At 38.1% G+C, this 17,104-nt stretch overlaps 1 protein-coding gene across 5 annotated transcripts in view; it reads left to right on the top strand.

The window, feature by feature from the left end:
* PRUNE2 (prune homolog 2 with BCH domain) overlaps window positions 1–17,104 on the top strand; it is a 129,864-nt gene that overhangs the window by 64,242 nt on the left and 48,518 nt on the right. For all 5 annotated transcript variants that reach the window (XM_064402634.1, XM_064402632.1, XM_064402633.1 and 2 more), the window contains exons 7-8: window positions 9,087–9,245; window positions 10,225–16,726. In XM_064402634.1, the coding sequence (XP_064258704.1) occupies window positions 9,087–9,245; window positions 10,225–16,726 (6,661 nt within the window). The remainder of the gene's footprint in view (window positions 1–9,086; window positions 9,246–10,224; window positions 16,727–17,104) is intronic.

Raw genomic sequence — 17,104 nt, 5'->3', positions numbered from 1 at the left:
TAAACTCCATGTTAATAGTATAGTCCATGTTAGAAAAAAAGCAAATCTTCATTTCCAGTTTAAACTGCAAACATTAAAAGTGTACTAAGAATAGCCTGCCATCCTGCCTTGGCATTTATTTTTATTATATTTTCATGAAGAATTAACATTTTGATACAACATTTGTTCATGGATTTGCAGTGGTTAAATCAATAGTTAATGAGGTTCGTCGTATAATTTGAGCTTGTAGTTTGTTTATGCTAGACCAACTTTATCCATACTCCAAACAAATTATCTCTTATAATCACCAGCCTGAAGATAAATCTCTAAATGTTTTTCTGATGATAGTGCTGTGGTTGGCAGGTGTTAGAAGTGCCTCCCAGGGACAAAGATTGAAGATGGGCTTGTTCTCACAAATCCTTCAGGCGAGGTTGTTTAGCTTTCTATCCTGTCATCTGCAGACGAGCCTTGTATGGTGCCCTGCTAATGAAATCTAATAGGCAAAGGTCATATATCTTTATGAAGAAAAATGCAAAGCTGGTGAGTGATGAATGTGCTTCATGGGGTTCAATGGACGATGCGTAGCAATAAAATCCATGTGCTTCAAATGGCTTGGCATATCTCTGTCTTTTGTGCCTTAACTACTTTTTATAACAATTCTCATTACTAGTGATGGGAATAGATAAATACAAAAACAGTTGAATATGCATGCAAAGTTGTCTGTGTAATTAAAGAAATAGGTGGGGGTAATTAGTTTTCAGTATTCATAGCCTAATGAGGGAGATGGCTCACATAATAGTACACAGCAGTATTGTATTTAAAGTGGAAAGCTCTGTTGAATAGCAGTAGAAACATACTAGCTCTGTTGAATAGCAGTAGAAACATACTAGCGGGCTTGAAGATGTGAAGATTTAGGTAGAGTCTTACATCAGTTATAAATCAAAAATGCCTTTGTCAAATGTCAAAACACAATATTAAAAATGTGGGGCAGTGCAAACAAAACATGCTGGTATAAAATTGCAGATAGAACTACTAAGTAATGCAAGTCAGTGCCTTTAAGAAATTGCTAATCTGAAGTTAGAAGGAATGAAATAAACCAGATATTGTTGAATCACTGCTGTTTTTTAAGAAGTTACCAGTTCATTTGCTATAGTTACACTGCTGAGCTAAGAGACAGTTCAATAAATCAACTCAGGCTTGATGGATTTTACAAACCATTGCAATGAGCGCGTGAAAGAGGAAAGAAATCTCTTAGTATTCCCTCTTTGACAAAAGGATATGCAAAGAGCCTGAATGGATGAATGGTTGATTAATTTTGCCAGAAATTTTCTTGACAGCCAGAAATGTGTTTTTGCATTATTATGTTTGCATGGGGATTATTTTGTAAGGTATGAATTATTATGTATAACCTTACACCTGAGACTTAGCTGGCTAAAAGAGACAGCTCCTGGTCAGTATATGTATGGTTGTGATGTTTCTTATGTTTTAATCCATCACTCTGTCTATTCAGCCTTTTGCTTGTTACCACTTGCTAATCAGTCAACAGTGAAATCAAATATTGTATGTGACTAAATGAACCTTGTAACTGAAGTGATAGGTTGTGTCTTTTTCAGTATTTTTAATTGATTTACAAGCTATGGAAAAATCAGATGCAAGTTCTTAACCTAGAATCAGAAAACAGAATAATATAAAGCAGAACAAAAAAGTGTATTGTAGGCTATTTCCACCTAGCTTATTGATTAATAAAAAATGACGCTTCTCTTTCTCTAAATTTTTGAGGTAAATAATTATTAGTGTGTATAAACTATGCTGTACTTCAGTATGGAGGTATTTATTTTAATTTTGTACATATTTTGTGCATATTTTCTGCAGGGGATCTTTGTTTAAAAGTATGGTGCATAAGCAGTTACCTTTACTTTTAGGCTGTGTATACTTGTGGTTTCAGAATAAAAGACTTTCCTCTCCATGTACCTTTGCCCAAAAAATATGTTCATATTTACTTCAGCCTTTAAAATTATCTTGAGGGAGTACATTTCAATATACTACATTTCTCTATACTTCTCTACTTGGAGCAAAAGTCATACTGCAATGATTGCAAGTTTTCTAGTTGGCCCCTTTACTTATTTTACAGAGGTAGAGTTTTAAAGACAGATTGAAAAGGGAGGTGTCATTTAAGCCTTTAAACTTGAAAATTACTTCTACATATTTTAATTTATTTTGCATTTTTAGCAACTTCAAAATACTTACCCTTTAACTACCAGAAATGCTCAAAACTGGAAGCTTAATCTTTATCAGTCACGTTTTCCTAATACAGAAGACATCCATTAACAGTGAGACAAATTACAAGCACTCTGAATTTCTTCTTTTAGAGATGGAAATAAAAGTACTTTCATCTCTACACCAGACTACATGATGTACTTTGATATTCTCTGACTCCTTTACTGGTGCAAAACTTCTTTTCTTCTAGATATTGAGGTCCCAGCAATCTACTATGATTATTAGATACACAGGAGAGTGCAGACCATTACCTATGTTTGTTAACTTCTTTGGGCTATACACTCAATGTTTATGTTGTACAATAGTGGCAGTGCCTTAATAGGGCTTCATCTCCAGCCCTTCTGAACTGCTACATATTTTGAGTACATGTGCACAAACCCCACTGACACCAAGAAGCATTTTTCACTGTTGTGTTTCAGAGAGTTAGTTGTACACCTCAGCACTCCTGGGGGGCCGCCTTGCTTATGGGTAAGAAATTGTGTTCCTTAGGTGGGTGGCATTGATAGACACTGAAGGTAGGTATTCCAGCTCTAGGAAGAATGTTATAAGCCAAATGGGCCATGATGATATCCTTATGTTACATGTATATCATAATGTCTTTTAGGATATATGAAGATGCTGTACTCCAGCTGCTAAATTCAGAGCTCTCTCAGCTAGTTCTGTAAATGGGAAATAATGAAACTGCAGCATACCTGAGCAAAATTTTTCTACCTTAGGTTTTATGAATGAATTGAGACTTCGCAGTCTTGCCCAGAAATCATGTGCTGTGCTAAATAACACAAAAACCATGTAAATCTTTGTAAGTTCTTAAACGCAGGTTAAAATGGCCAAGCCTGAATTTGAGTATACAGAATTTGTACCTGTATTAAATGTGAGTAAAACCTGTTTAGCTGCAATCTGAATTCCTAAAGAATGGATCATTGTTAGGACACTATGATGAAACACACCAAAGCTGTAGAAAAGATGCTTTTTCCATTATGAACCTCTCTAAACATGCTTTCATTGAACAAAGCATACTAATTTATATTTTTTTTATTAAACATGAATCCTTATTTTTTCTTTGCTTTCTTTTTTTTTCTTTTAGTTACTCTGTATTTAATGAAATAGATGTAAAAACACAGCCACCATCAGTACTGAGGGGTGTGAATGCTAAACAGGCACTTATTGCATTATTCAATATGAGCTTTCCACAATGCTAGAGTATTTCCAGTCCAAATTCATTCCAACTTAAGTTTGGAATGCCTAAAGTTGAATGTGTGACTGGGGTTGTCATAGAGCAAGATAACAAGGCTCAAAGATGCCGATTCTCCTACTCTTTAGTTTAGGACCTGTCTTTGGAAATTGTTGACATAAGGAAAGCAGATTTTGCTGCTATTTTTGTTCTTCCCAGAAGACTGATAAATATCAGTGCAGGAGAGCTGCTATTTGGTACTTTGAAATGCACGACAGAAAAATGCAGTCTTTCCTTACAGAGAAGGTAGGGATTTTTAATAGAGCATTTTTACCAGTGGTGCTGATAGAAGAAAAGAAGAGGTAAAATAAAAAATACACTTGTTTATGTTTCTGGAGTCTGGTAAACATCATATTGTTTATACTGTTCTTTCAATTTTTACTGAACTTTACCTGAAAACTTTATATAAAAAAATGAGTATTTTTCGCATTCTTTTGCCTTTTTTTTTTTTTTTTTTAATAAAGGAGGGGGCTTCTAGTAATTAGCTGGATTTACAACAAATGGCACACAGCCTGCTAGCTCGGCATGTGTGCTGTATCTTTGGTGTTTACCCTATTATATTGCAATTTAAGTATGTCATAAAGTTTTATCAGTGATCACATAGAAATAAACTGGAATGCAGAAGTACCAACCATGAAATATTCAGAGAATGCGGTAGCAGTATGTATGACTTCTGTATTGTGATAATTGCATCAGTTGTGAAAATTGTAATGGGATACGATATTCCTCATTTATATTTTGTGATGGTTGGGTATTTTTAGCAAATGAGTTGTCAGCAGAAAGGCTTCATTAGACCCATCAGGGTATCTGCCCATGAATAACGAATCCCAAACTGTACTGACAGTTTCCTTGAGCCAAAATGATGGAGCACCTCTGACAAAAGCCATATTGTGCTCCCCATGTGAGAAGTGTGAAGAACAAAAGAGACAGTTTGTTCTTAATTTGGTCAGGTTAATATTGACACAGCTAGCTTAGAAGAGTCAGAAGTGTGTGTAATGTACACTTGCAGTGATCACTTGGGTAATTGTCTGTTGATTTCATGAATCAGTGTTGCAAGATACAGAGAAGTTTCAGATTCTCTTCAGATATTTCTTCGATATTTTGCCTCTTTTAAAGGATTATCCATGTTTATAGGTACATTATCTGTTAAACTTAAAAAGAAATTATTGAGAATCAAGAAAGAAAATAGAGTTTCAGAGAAAGAAATTTCCCAGCAATATAGAACTTACATAAAATGGTATTTCTCAACAAAAATACATAATTACTAAACAAGTCATGTTCAAAAATCCCACAAAAGTCTGTCTTTGGATTTCTTTGGCTTTCTCATTCTGCTTACCTAATTGATACAAAAATATTTGTAAATTTCAGAATGTTCATCATATTGCTATGTTCAGCAGAAACTACTTATATGCATTACTTAAAAGCACCATTTTATTACACGTTATGACATTAAATTACTCCAGTAGTTATACTGCTATTAACTATGCAAATACATGTACTACTAGATTCTGTTTGTTTCAAGTACATACATTTCAAGTATGCTAACAATTAATTTTTCTAAGTGACTTAGAGGGCATTATAACAACTAGTAATGTTTACATACACTGTTTATCTGCTGTATACTATGTAAACATTACTTAATACTAAAGCCAGCACATGTTAGTAAAAGAAAAAGAGTGTAGAAAAATGACCAATTAACTGACACCTTTGTCATTGTTTAGCTATGTCAGTATATCTCCTATATATTATACTAATTCATCAACAGCATTTTTAAATGCATGTAATTAATTTTGGATTTATTAGCTTAACTGTTGAAATTATTTGAATTTTTTTCATTTCTGAAGGAAATGTTTCATTTTCTGTAAGAATTTATAATATGTTCCCCTTGTTAATTTAGATTATCAAATTCATGGGAGAGTCCATATATCTATCATGTCTTTCAGTATTTGGCCTTTGGTAGTTTTTAAGACTTGTTTGCAACTGTCATTATTTACTTGAATGTTTGAATGCCTGTGAAAAGAGTATCTGAATTTACTAGTTTAAAAGAATAACTCTAGGGTTGTTCAGGTGAGTTATCAGGAATTTTCAGACAGTTTTGAATCTGCTATAGTTCAGATTTTTTATTTGAATAGATTTTAATTGTTCCAGGTACAGTTAGGAATGGGATAATTGAAGTGACTGTTTCATGCTCAAGGACATTCTGGGAACTGTTTCTAATCTACATGATACTTGTGTCTTCAGAAGATTTTACTTGTTTGGATATTCAAAGCTTTTTCAGAATAATTCCTCACCATAACCCTCTATTCAGATTTAACATATGAATGTCCACCAGTAAACTGCCAGCTGACTGTCTGTGCATTAATCTGTGTGAATTTGACATAAACTTAATTTTTAGGTGCTGTGCAAACATCAAAGGGAAACTTCTCTAGCTGCAGAAAGGAATCTACTTCCAAAGCATTTGATAAAACAAGATTTTTTTTTCAAAGTTTAACTTAGAGGGAGAGTCATGCATTTTGTGGACATATTTGAGTAGATTAATAAATAGTGTTTATATATTTGTAACCAAAACAGTAATTTATTAGGTAGGAGACTGATGCAAGGGAATAACATGCCAGTCTGCAGGTACAGTTGTACCATGTTCATGATGAACTGTTGTTTATTCAAGGCCAGTGTAGCTTGGCAGCATCAAAAGAAGTCTTGGCTAGAAAATGACAAAAAATTATTTAAATGCAAACTTCAGAAACATAAAGGAGAAAATGAAATTTCTGCGTCTTTGTTGACCAGTAGTTATCAGAAGTGAGGGCTGAAAAATGGCATTTATACTTTGTATATTATGTTCCCAGTTGAGAAAGGTAGATGTATGGTTTATATTTCAAGTTTTACTTGAAACTTGACTAGTCCAAGCATTAATGAGAATAGGAAACATAAAAGTTTACCTCCTGTGTATTTGGGGCCGGGTGTGCGTGAAAGAAGGCAACTTTTTTGATACAAGGAGTATAAAAATACTTTGCCTCAGTTCTTACTTGTGTGTGTGTGTAGTTTTTTTGAGATTTGCACAATCCAAAGAGCAGGAACAAGGGGATCTGTAGGAGCAATCTGTAGTAATTGTGTGTTACCACAGGTTGATGTCATCATGGATACATTTGAAGGGCTGCAAAATTAAATTAGCTTGTGGATTTTGGTTCTCAATACTATTATTTTAGCATTTATTTCTTAGATGAAATATTGGCATGACAAATTTCATAAGGTATTTTCTTTTTCTAGCAAAACAACTGTGATTTATTCAAGAAATAACAATAGACCAGTATCTCCGAATCACAAAATTGTAAGGGTTGGAAAGGACCTCTGGAGATGATCCAGTCCAAGGCCCCTGTCAAAGATGGGTCATCTAAAGCAGGTGACATAGGAACACATGCAGGGGGGTTTTAATGTCTCCAGAGAGGGAGACTCCACAACCCCTCCAGGCCGTGTTCCAGTGCTCTGCCACCCTCAGTGTAAAGAAATTCTTCCTCTTGATGAGGTGAAACTTCCTGTGTTTCAGTTTATGACCATTGCTTCTTCTCTTGTTTCTGGGCACCATTGAAAAGATTCTGGCACCATCCTCCTGCCACCCACCTTTGAGCTATTTCTATGTATTGATGAGATCCCCTCTCAGTCTTTTCTCCAGACCAAACAGTCCCAGCTCCCAGAGTCTCTCCTCATGAGAGAGAAGCTCCAGACCCCTGATCATCCTTGTGGCCCTCCACTGGACCCTCTCCAGTAGCTCCTTGTCTCCCTTGTGCTGGGGAGCCCAGAACTGGACACAGCACTCCAGGTGTGGCCTCACTAGGGCTGAGAAGAGAGGGAGGATCACCTCCCTCGGCCTGCTGGCCACACTCTTGCCAATGCACCCCAGGATGACATTGGCCCTCCTGGCCACCGGGGCATTGCTGGCTCATGGACAGCTCGTGATCCACCAGGAGCCCCAGGTCCTTTTCCACAGAGCTGCTCTGCAGGAGGTCAGCCCCAGCCTGTGCTGGCACTTGGGGCTGCTCCTCCCCACGTGCAGGACCTGGTGCTTGCCCTTGTTGAGCCTCACCAGGTTTCTCTCTGCCCAACCCTCCAGCTGATCCAGGTCCTACTGAATGGCAGCAGAGCTTTCAGGTGGATCAGCCACTGCCCCCAGTTCAGTGTCACCAGCAAACCTGCATTTGATCCCTTCCTCCAAGGTCACTGAAAAACAAGTTGAATAAGATTGGTCCCCCATTGGAGGTACCATTGTCTGCAGGCCACCTGCTGGACTCTGCTGCACTGACCATGACCCTCTGACCCTCTGAGCTCTGCCTTCAGCCAGCTCCTGATCCACCTCACTGCCTAGTCCTCTAACCCACATTTCCTGAGCTTACCTCTAAGGATGTTATGGGAGACGGTATCAGAAGCCTTGCTTAAAGCTGAGGTAGGCAACATCCACTGCTCTCCCCTCATTCACCCATCCTGCTATGCCGTCATAGAAATCTATCAAATTGGTCCAATCTGACTTGCCTTCAGTGAATCCATCCTTACTACTCCTGTGCTCCTGATGACCTTGTTTTCTATATGCTTTTTGATGATCTCCAGAATGATCTGTTCCATCACCTTTCCAGGAACTGAGGTGAGGCTGGCTGGCTGGTAGATTGCCCGGTCTCCTTGCCATTTTTGAAGACAGGAGTGACATTAGCCTTCCTTGAATCATCAGGCAATTCTCCCATTCTCCATGATTTTTCAAAGATGATGGAAAGCAGCCGATCAGCAATGTCTGCTGGGTCTCTCAGCACCTGTGGGTGGATCCTATGGATTTAAGGTGTTAAGTCTGCCTAGCTGATCTCTAAGCCAACCCTCAACAGCCAAGGGGAAGCCTTCCTTTCTCCAGCCTTCCTCTCTTACTGCTGAGGTCTGCGAGTCATGACGGCTGGTCTTAACAGTAAAGACAAGCAAAGACAGCATTCAGTAATTTTACCTTCTCTGTGTCTTCCACCACCAGAACACCCATCTGGTTCTGCAGTGGCCCTGCATTTTGCCTAATCTTTCTTCTGCTGCTGATAAAATTGTAGAAGCCCTTCTTGCTGTTCCTTGCCAGACTGAGTTGCAAGTGGGTCTTGGCCTTCCTTGTTGTATCCCTGCAACTCGATGTTCCTAGAGTCCTTCTGTGTGGTCTGTCCCTTCTTCCACATTGCATATATTTCTTTCTTGAGTTTTACTGGAAGTTCCATGCTCATCTATGCAAGTCTCCTACTTCCTTCTCTCAGTTTCTTTGTCATGGGTATACAGTAGAGCTTGGAGTGCTTTTAATCAATGTTGTAAAAGCAGGTAGCAGGAACAAGTAAGAATTATGTTTCACCAGCATATTTGCCAGGAAGGCAAAACCTGCATTTAGTATTCTAGTGTTCTTCCATTACTGTGCTATGGGGCTGGTTCTTGATTTTTATTAGGTGCATAGTTGTTTTGACAAGTGAAATGGAATTTTCTTCCTTTTTAGACCTGCTGATGCTTTTTAACATTTACAGCTATTTTTACAACATATTTGGATGAAAAGAACCAGAAAAGTTGCTGACATTTCCTTTAATTTTTCAATGTTTTTCAGGACTGCAAATTACACAGGAGTCTCATTGGTGATCTGAAAGTATTCATAGATAAATATGGGTTTGATGTACTTGTCATTTTGGCCAACTGCTTGTCAGATGAGAAGCAAACAAAACAACAAATAGCAGTATACTCGGAAAATGTAGAGCTAGGCAATCAAGTAAGTACCTGGAAAAAGAATCAGAATTTTTTCCATTTCCTGGAAAAAAAAAGTGGAGGTTTTTTTAAGTAGTCTATATCAAGGCGTTGATTAATTGAGGTCAAAACATAGCAACAGTTGACCAGCAATTGAGCAGCTATTTGAAATGACTGCATTATTTATATGGTAAGAGAATGAAAGATTATGATATTTATTATTGCTTCAGACCAACCTAATTGTAAAAGGTTATGAAAAATACTGAAAGAGGCAAGATTTTTAAATTCAGTGAAAATGTTTTTTCCCCAGTTTTGACTTGGGTTTGTACTGTGAGTTACACAAATGTGTCTTTGGCAATGAGTGATAAGCAAACACCTTGTAAGTGGTAATGACCAGAACCCATATATGTATATGTTATTGCTAAAGAATTCAAGCTCTGAAATCAAAACAAATCATTATTGTTGTGTACATTTGTCCAGAACTAGGTGCATTCCATTTTTTTAAACTATATTTATCCCGAGATGGAAGAGACTTATCTCAGTGGCAACTTTCTAAACCTTTTTCTCAGTCTTGAAAACTTATGATTTTTGGGACAGGTGGCTAAGTGACTCCATGTTTTCAAGACCAATATAAATGCATTTATTTATTTTATTAATATAATTACCCCAGTCTAGAAATACATCCCTAAATTAATTACTAAATTTTACTCAGATTTCTTAAGGAAACAACCAAAAATTTTATTTGGATTTTCTAACAAGAAGTGAACCAAAAACTCAAATGGTATAATTTTGGACCAATCATATGACAAATAAAATATTTTGTCTTGATCCTCTTTTGTAATACATAATCTATTTGGGGATCATACTAAGGATGCTACAATGAAGTGGCCAAGCAATAGGTTAATAGGAAGAGATAGGTACGGCTGTATTACATGATGAAGTAGTCAATATGTGCCTTATGTCCATGACTACAGTGACTTCTGAAATACCTCATTTTTCAACAGATCTGCTGTGAATTAGAAGAATGTCAGAATCCTTGTTTGGAGCTGGATCCTCTAGAATGTGAATGTGACCAAATTCTCATTTATCATCAAGAAAATTCTTCAGTGACCTGTGATCAAATTCTTCTCCTAATTAAGGAAGTTATAAATAGAAGGCAACCAGAAATGGTGTCAAACAGTAGAACTTCTTCTACTGAAGCTGTTGCTGGAAGTGCTCCACTTTCACAAGGATCTTCTGGTATTATGGAGTTATATGGTTCTGATGTAGAACCACAGCCCAGTTCTGCCAATTTTATAGAAAATCCTCAAGATCTAAATGGGTCTGTGCAAGCCCACATTGATGTTAATGTAGACCTTGTGAGTCCAGACAGTGGCTTGGCTACCATTAGAAGCAGCCGGTCTTCCAAGGAGAGTTCTGTTTTTCTTAGTGATGATAGCCCTGTTGCAGAAGGTGCTGCTTCACATCACAGTCTTCTGCCTGGCTTTGATTCCTACAGCCCTATTCCTGAAGGAGCAATAGCTGAAGAGCAGAAGTCTCAGTCAGGAAGCAATAGCGATAACTTCGATCTTTTCAATTTTGATCTAGCACCCATGGTTACAGCTCCATCTGAGTCATCTTCTCGTTCTGTTGATTGTTCCCCAGCAGAAGACTATTTTCTCAATAATGATTCATCAGAAGGGCATCAGCTTACTCTGAAGAAAAAACTTGATGAGACAAACCTATTAGAAAATGATACAGTAAAGTATTCAACTGACTTACTTACAACAAAAATTGAGGAAGACAATCTGGCTGAATTTGATGAGAATACAGGAGAAATATGTGAGAAAACGTCAAGTTTGATTGATTTAGTTGAAGGTGATTCTTCTTCACCAGAAGTGTTGAAATCTGCTGATTCAAGAATTCCACCAACTCCTATGAATAGTCTTGTAGATACTTCACCATTAGATAATGGGCAGCCTTTAATTTTCTCACAAGATGTCATAAAAAAAATTAATGAAATAGATGGCACAAATTACTCTCCGTCTCGTGTTAGATATGGGAGCTGGTGGGATGGCTTTGATCTAGATTCCAGAAATGCTGATGCATGGAGTTCAAGTGAACAGGAATCTGTATTTCAGAGTCCTGTCTTATGGAAAGATTCTAAAGAAAGTCCTTTGCTACGAGAACATACTGATAGAAGAGCCTCAGATTCTGTGTTCCTCCAAAAACAGCCAAAACAAATGGAATATATGAAAGCAGGTCTATGGGATAATCAGTTTAAAGAAGATAATTGGAACCATGAGAATCAAGAGAAAAACAGTGAACATTCCTGTTTGCAAACTGCTTCTTTAGATGGGACAAATCAAGAAGTGGAGAGCTTTACAGACCTGTGGAAAGTCAGCCAACCTCCACCTGTGATGTCAGATGCATGGTGTAGCAGTGAAGGAAAAGGTAGCCAGCTAGCTGGAGACTCTTACAAAATCTGGACTGAGTTTGATGAAGGAAATGCTGGTAAATCCTCAGAAAATGTATGGAACATGTGCAAACTAGATAGAGAGTTAAAATCAGTGAATATTCCTGGCCCCGGTGATATTCGGGCCATATCAAAAACTGGTTTATCACATTCTTCAGAAATCTCAGTGGACAATGAAACTGAAAACCCAGAAGTGTGGGATAAAGGAAGGTGTTATTCAATAGAAGACCATGGCAAATCTGAAAATGTAACTTTTGTTTTCAACAATACGCAAAATAATTCCAAGCTGAACACAGGGGACAAAACTGTGTTTGGTGATCCTAAATATAGACCAAAACAATTTGAAAATATAGATACCTGGAATATGTATGATAAAAACATCAGAAAGGAAGTAACAGAAGTAGTGGTGCCATGGGAGGATACCTTCTTATATAAAAACTCAGATCTTAGTTCATCAAATATAGCAGAAGATTTAGTTGTTTCTCCACCAGACACCAATTATTCAACATCTGATTCATATATATCACCTACATATGTGGAAGATGAAAGAGAAAATGAGGACAAGGATTTTGAAGAAGAAACAGTTACTGGTAAATTCATGAACACAAACTTGGCTGAATCAAAAGTACTTCAGAAATCAAGTAAGGAACCATTATCTCCTAACAATGTGCCTTTTACAAATGCTAGAAATACAGATATCTGGAACACTCCCCTAAATAACATCGCCCAGTTACAAGAAAGAAATTCTGAAATTCCAGTTATTTCTGCCTCTGCTAAACCTTGCCTTAATTCAGAACAAACAGCTGATGTATGTTTTTCAACTGAAACGTGTAGCAGTGAAAATAACTTTCCTGTATCTGAAAGCAGAAGAGTAATACTGGCATATAATCAAACAATGAATGACTTATCACCATCACAGAATGAATTAAATACTAGACAGAGAGCAGCTGACAAGGCAGAAGCAGTGGGCAGCGTAGAAGACACAAACACCTCTACGCCAACTTCAGAAAATGAGAATGGTTTGGATCTGAAAATATGTGACTTAGGGAGTGAGATGCTTAGTAAGAATGCAGCACAAGACACTGTCAGTATTGATGAAGAGCTGGGTATTGAGGATTCAGTGCACCAGCTGGACTCATGGCGTTTACAGAGTGAGCAGAGTTGTGAGGAAGGCTGGGATAATGACACTGTCATCTCTAAGGAAGGACAAGAATGCAAGAGAATACATGTGTCAAGTGGGCAGCAGATGATTAATGACATTTGTAATAAACCAGTGCAAGAGGACAATGAATCTTCAGGTAAGACAGATTTGGAAGAAAATGAGCCAACAACTGAAGTTGCCAGCTCCCCAGAAAAACTGAGAAATAGTTTGGAAGTATTAATCACAGAGAATGTGTCATTTTCAAATCAAAGCAATCCAGTTAGTCAGGAAGAGAGACAAGATGTGTTGCAGTGCAGTTTAGAATCTTCAATTATTTCTGAAGGAGGCAGAGATTATGAATTTTTTGATGACCCCTTACCACAAAATTACAATCATACTGAAATGTCACAGCTGCTTTCTCAGGGAGCTGGAAAAGAGGCTGCGGTGACAGAGGATGCAACAAGTCCCAAGATGGAAAGTATTTCTGAAAGTTCTGATAAGGGTAGCGATCATCCTGAAAATGATTCTTCTAAATTACCTGGAAGCTCAGGTGTCTGGAACGACTCTGGAAAGAATGGTTGTGGCCAAGCCATATCAATTCCTTTGATGGATAAACCACAAGAACCTCTGGGAGAAGGGCAAGAATGCTTACATGAAATGGCTCTTAACCATCCAGACATTTGTAATTCTGATAATTCTTTCAAAAATAGTTTAGAACTGATGAGGACCAATGAAAATTTTTTCACAGATGAGTTGAAGAAAAATCCTTCTGGATTTGTTAGTGTTCCTGATATTACACATATGTCTGTGGTAGAAAATTCATTTTCACTTGAAATAGCTTCTGGGAGAAGTGAAGACTCTGAAAATGTAGAAACTGCTACAAATCTTTGTGGAGAGCCATTTGCAGTGCTTAATGACAATTTTCTCCAAACTTCTTGGGATTCACAGCCATGTGAAGATTTGCAGTCTCCTGGAACAAGTCCTGAGGCAAGCGAAATCCCTGAAATAGCAAATACCACAAGCAGCCTTTCAAAAGATATACAGATCAAAAGCTATTTGGAAGAAGATAATATGTGGAATAATTCAATAAATTATTATACACACTCAAGTGGAACAAGTCCTGACTTGAGTGATGCATCTGTGAATGTGTGGGGAGACTTTCCAGTTGCTAGTCATCATGAAAGAAGCAGGGATGTGTGGGAGATGAAAAATAATAAAAATCTTGCGGATTCTTTTAAAAAGCAGGAATTTGGGAATGAACATGAAGAAGGATTTGAAGCAAGCACTGAAAAGAACAAAGTTCCTAAAAGCTTAGATTTTTGGAATGCCCATGTAGATGATGATACTGTATCTTCTTTATCAAGTCCTGACATAAATGAGGATTCAGAGATTTCAGAGGCATGTCCAGAAGTGATTAATGAAGATTCAGTGTGTGAAAACAAACAGCACAAAGGAGCTGAAAATGAAGAGGATTGTGATCAGTCCAATGCAGCAAGTCCTGCACCTAATGAAAACAGTTCAGGTGCAAAAACTAAGGTGGGAGAGAAGGTCCTGGTAAGCACCTTCAATGAAAATTCTGAAACAACTGAAGCCAAAAAGGTATTGCAGGAGGATGGGACTGTTGACTTTATTGATTATAATATGACTATTCAGTCTACTACAGGCCACTGTGAAACACCTGACGAAATAACTCAGGTGAGTATTTTCAATGAAAAACCAGATAGTGTGGAAGACTCATATTTGTATCAAATGAATGAAGATCCTGCATCAACTTCTGCTGCTGGTGATAGAGAAGAGCATTCTTTAAAAGCTGTAGATAGGTGGAGTATGTCACTAGAAGCTGATTCAAGGACTAGTCCAAAATCCACAGTAGGAACATCTGATTTTCTAGATAATAGTTCAGAATGGTGGAGTTCAGAACCTTGTGAAGAAAAGCAATTGGAAGATCAGTATTCAGTTTCAAGTCACTCTGCAACAAATCAGCCAGGAAACAGTAAAGAGTACTCCTGTGGCTCCCCTTCACAAGGTGAACAACTAACAGAAACACATTTCACAGATACAGGTAATGATGAAAATCCACCTGCCCCCCTGTACTCTGATGAAAAAGAAAATGAAAGACTAGTACATTCTATCAGTAGTCCTGATGGTCAGTTAAATGAAAACAGTTCATTTAATCAATTTGATTCTTTCACACTGGATAAAGAAGAAAGGGAGTTGATAGAGCAGTTGTTTTCTGCAGATGACGAAAATCAACTGTCTCCACAGAACTCTTTTTCAGATGAGGAACAAGCTATACCAAATACAGCAGTTGAAGCAGTCACTGTACTGGATCTACCGAAAGACGATGAGGGGAATGCAAATCTCACTCCTCAAGGACAGCAGAAGGACACCTGTGAAAGAGTAGAAGTGCACAACTCTGTGCCAGATGCTTTCACTGTAGAAGACTTGTCTTTTGAAATGGCAGAAAAGTCAAGTCCAGAGTGGAATATATTAGTTCCCCAAACTGCACTTATCCCAGATATTTTACAGGACAACACACAAGGAAGTAATCAACAGTTTTCAGTGGAACCTGACCTGTGGACTAATGCTGAGGAGACTGTCACTTTGAAATCAGATGGTGAAAATCCTGATATTTTAAGTCACTGTGACCAAGACAATGGTTCAGAGTCATCAAGCAGTCCTGATGTGTGCCAGGAATATGGAGCTAAACATGCCTCTATCCCATCTTCTCAGATTGCAGTGGAGCCTGAAGACAAAGACAGTCAGCCAATTCATACAAGATCAAACGTGAATAAAGAGGTAGTTTTTGATTCAAAGTGTCAGCTGGTAGTGCAGAAAGAGATGCACTCTGAAAATGGCAGCCCCCAGGACTATGAACCAGTAAAGACCAATGAATTCTATCAGCTCATCTCTTCTAATCCTCAGGAGCCTCCTGAATTTGCAATTCCAGAAGAACACAGTCTAGAAAATAAGCTGGTATTTGACCCTGTTGAATCAAGTGAAAATGCCAGTGAAGTTATAAAAGTAACATCCTTAGATGTGAAAGACACCTTCCATGGAAGTTTCACTAATGCAAGCCATCAACGAGCACCAAGGGATACAGCTCAAATAGCAACCTCTCAAATGCATTTGCTTCCCATGGATTTCAGTCAACCTGATAGGGAAGAACAAAGCTTAAAAGAAATCAGTCCCTTGGATGAAGCTGTACAATATTCTGATACTGACCATATGGCAATAACTGGTGTTGAGCTAGATAGGCCAGAAGAATGTGTGGATGACTCTGACACAGGGCTAGCACATAGTATCAGGGACACCTCAGCGACTAGTGTCCTGGCAGGCACATGTGGTGGAATGAACATACTGACACTGCTAGGCAGTGAGGCAGCAGAAGGGAAATCAGAGGATGAACGGACACTTTTTCCCAAATCCTTTCTACCTGGTGGTAATGAAGGTAATGAATCTGATTCAAATAATCAACTGTTTGATGACACAGCAAAAGAATATGAAGCTGTAATTGAAAATTATGATCCTGTGTTTAAGGAAATACCCAATGACCAATCACCAACGATGTGTACTCCACCATCCTCTGCATCTTTTGATGCTGAACCGTCTGGCAGCAGAGAGTATGCAAACGGCAAGCTCTTGTTACAGCAGCCATTTTATGACAGTGTTTCTTTGGAAAAACGATTGCCATTGTCAGCTCCTCTGGAAGGTGCAGAGGGCATCCTAATGACGGAAGATAAGGTGTCTGAGACATCCACGGAGTGTCTTGAGGAAAATTTTACCTCAGTACCATCGCTCTCCATGTCTGAAGTAACCCCCCCACATATGGATTTCTTGACAGGAAAATCTGAAACAGAAACAACCGATCCTGACTCACCACCAGGTGGAGATAGAAAATCATGTGACGGTAAGAAAATCTGCTTTCCAGGGCAAATACATAAGACAAAGAAAAGAGGGAAATATTTTTATGAAGCCTATGAGGAGGAGGCTTTGAGTGAAGTGTGGAGTTTGTTGTCTCCCTAATGTACAGGACATTTACTGTAGAAAGAGCTTTAATGTCATTCTTTGAGATGATGCCTTGAGAGGCTACCTAGAAAAGAGGTTAGACAGAGTTAAAGGAATAAAGTAGGTATTTATTAAAAGGCCTTCAAAGGATGCATCTTGGGCAGTACAAGAGCCTGGCCATGGCTCCATCCAAGGTGGACCCAAGATGGACAACTGGTCATGAGTTTTCACACTTGTATAAGTTTTGGTCCATTTACATATTGGGGTTAGTTGTCCAATT

This window comes from Passer domesticus, chromosome Z, assembly GCF_036417665.1.
Source record: "Passer domesticus isolate bPasDom1 chromosome Z, bPasDom1.hap1, whole genome shotgun sequence".
Taxonomy (NCBI): Eukaryota; Metazoa; Chordata; class Aves; order Passeriformes; family Passeridae; genus Passer; species Passer domesticus.
This window is presented reverse-complemented; position numbering and strand designations above follow the sequence as displayed.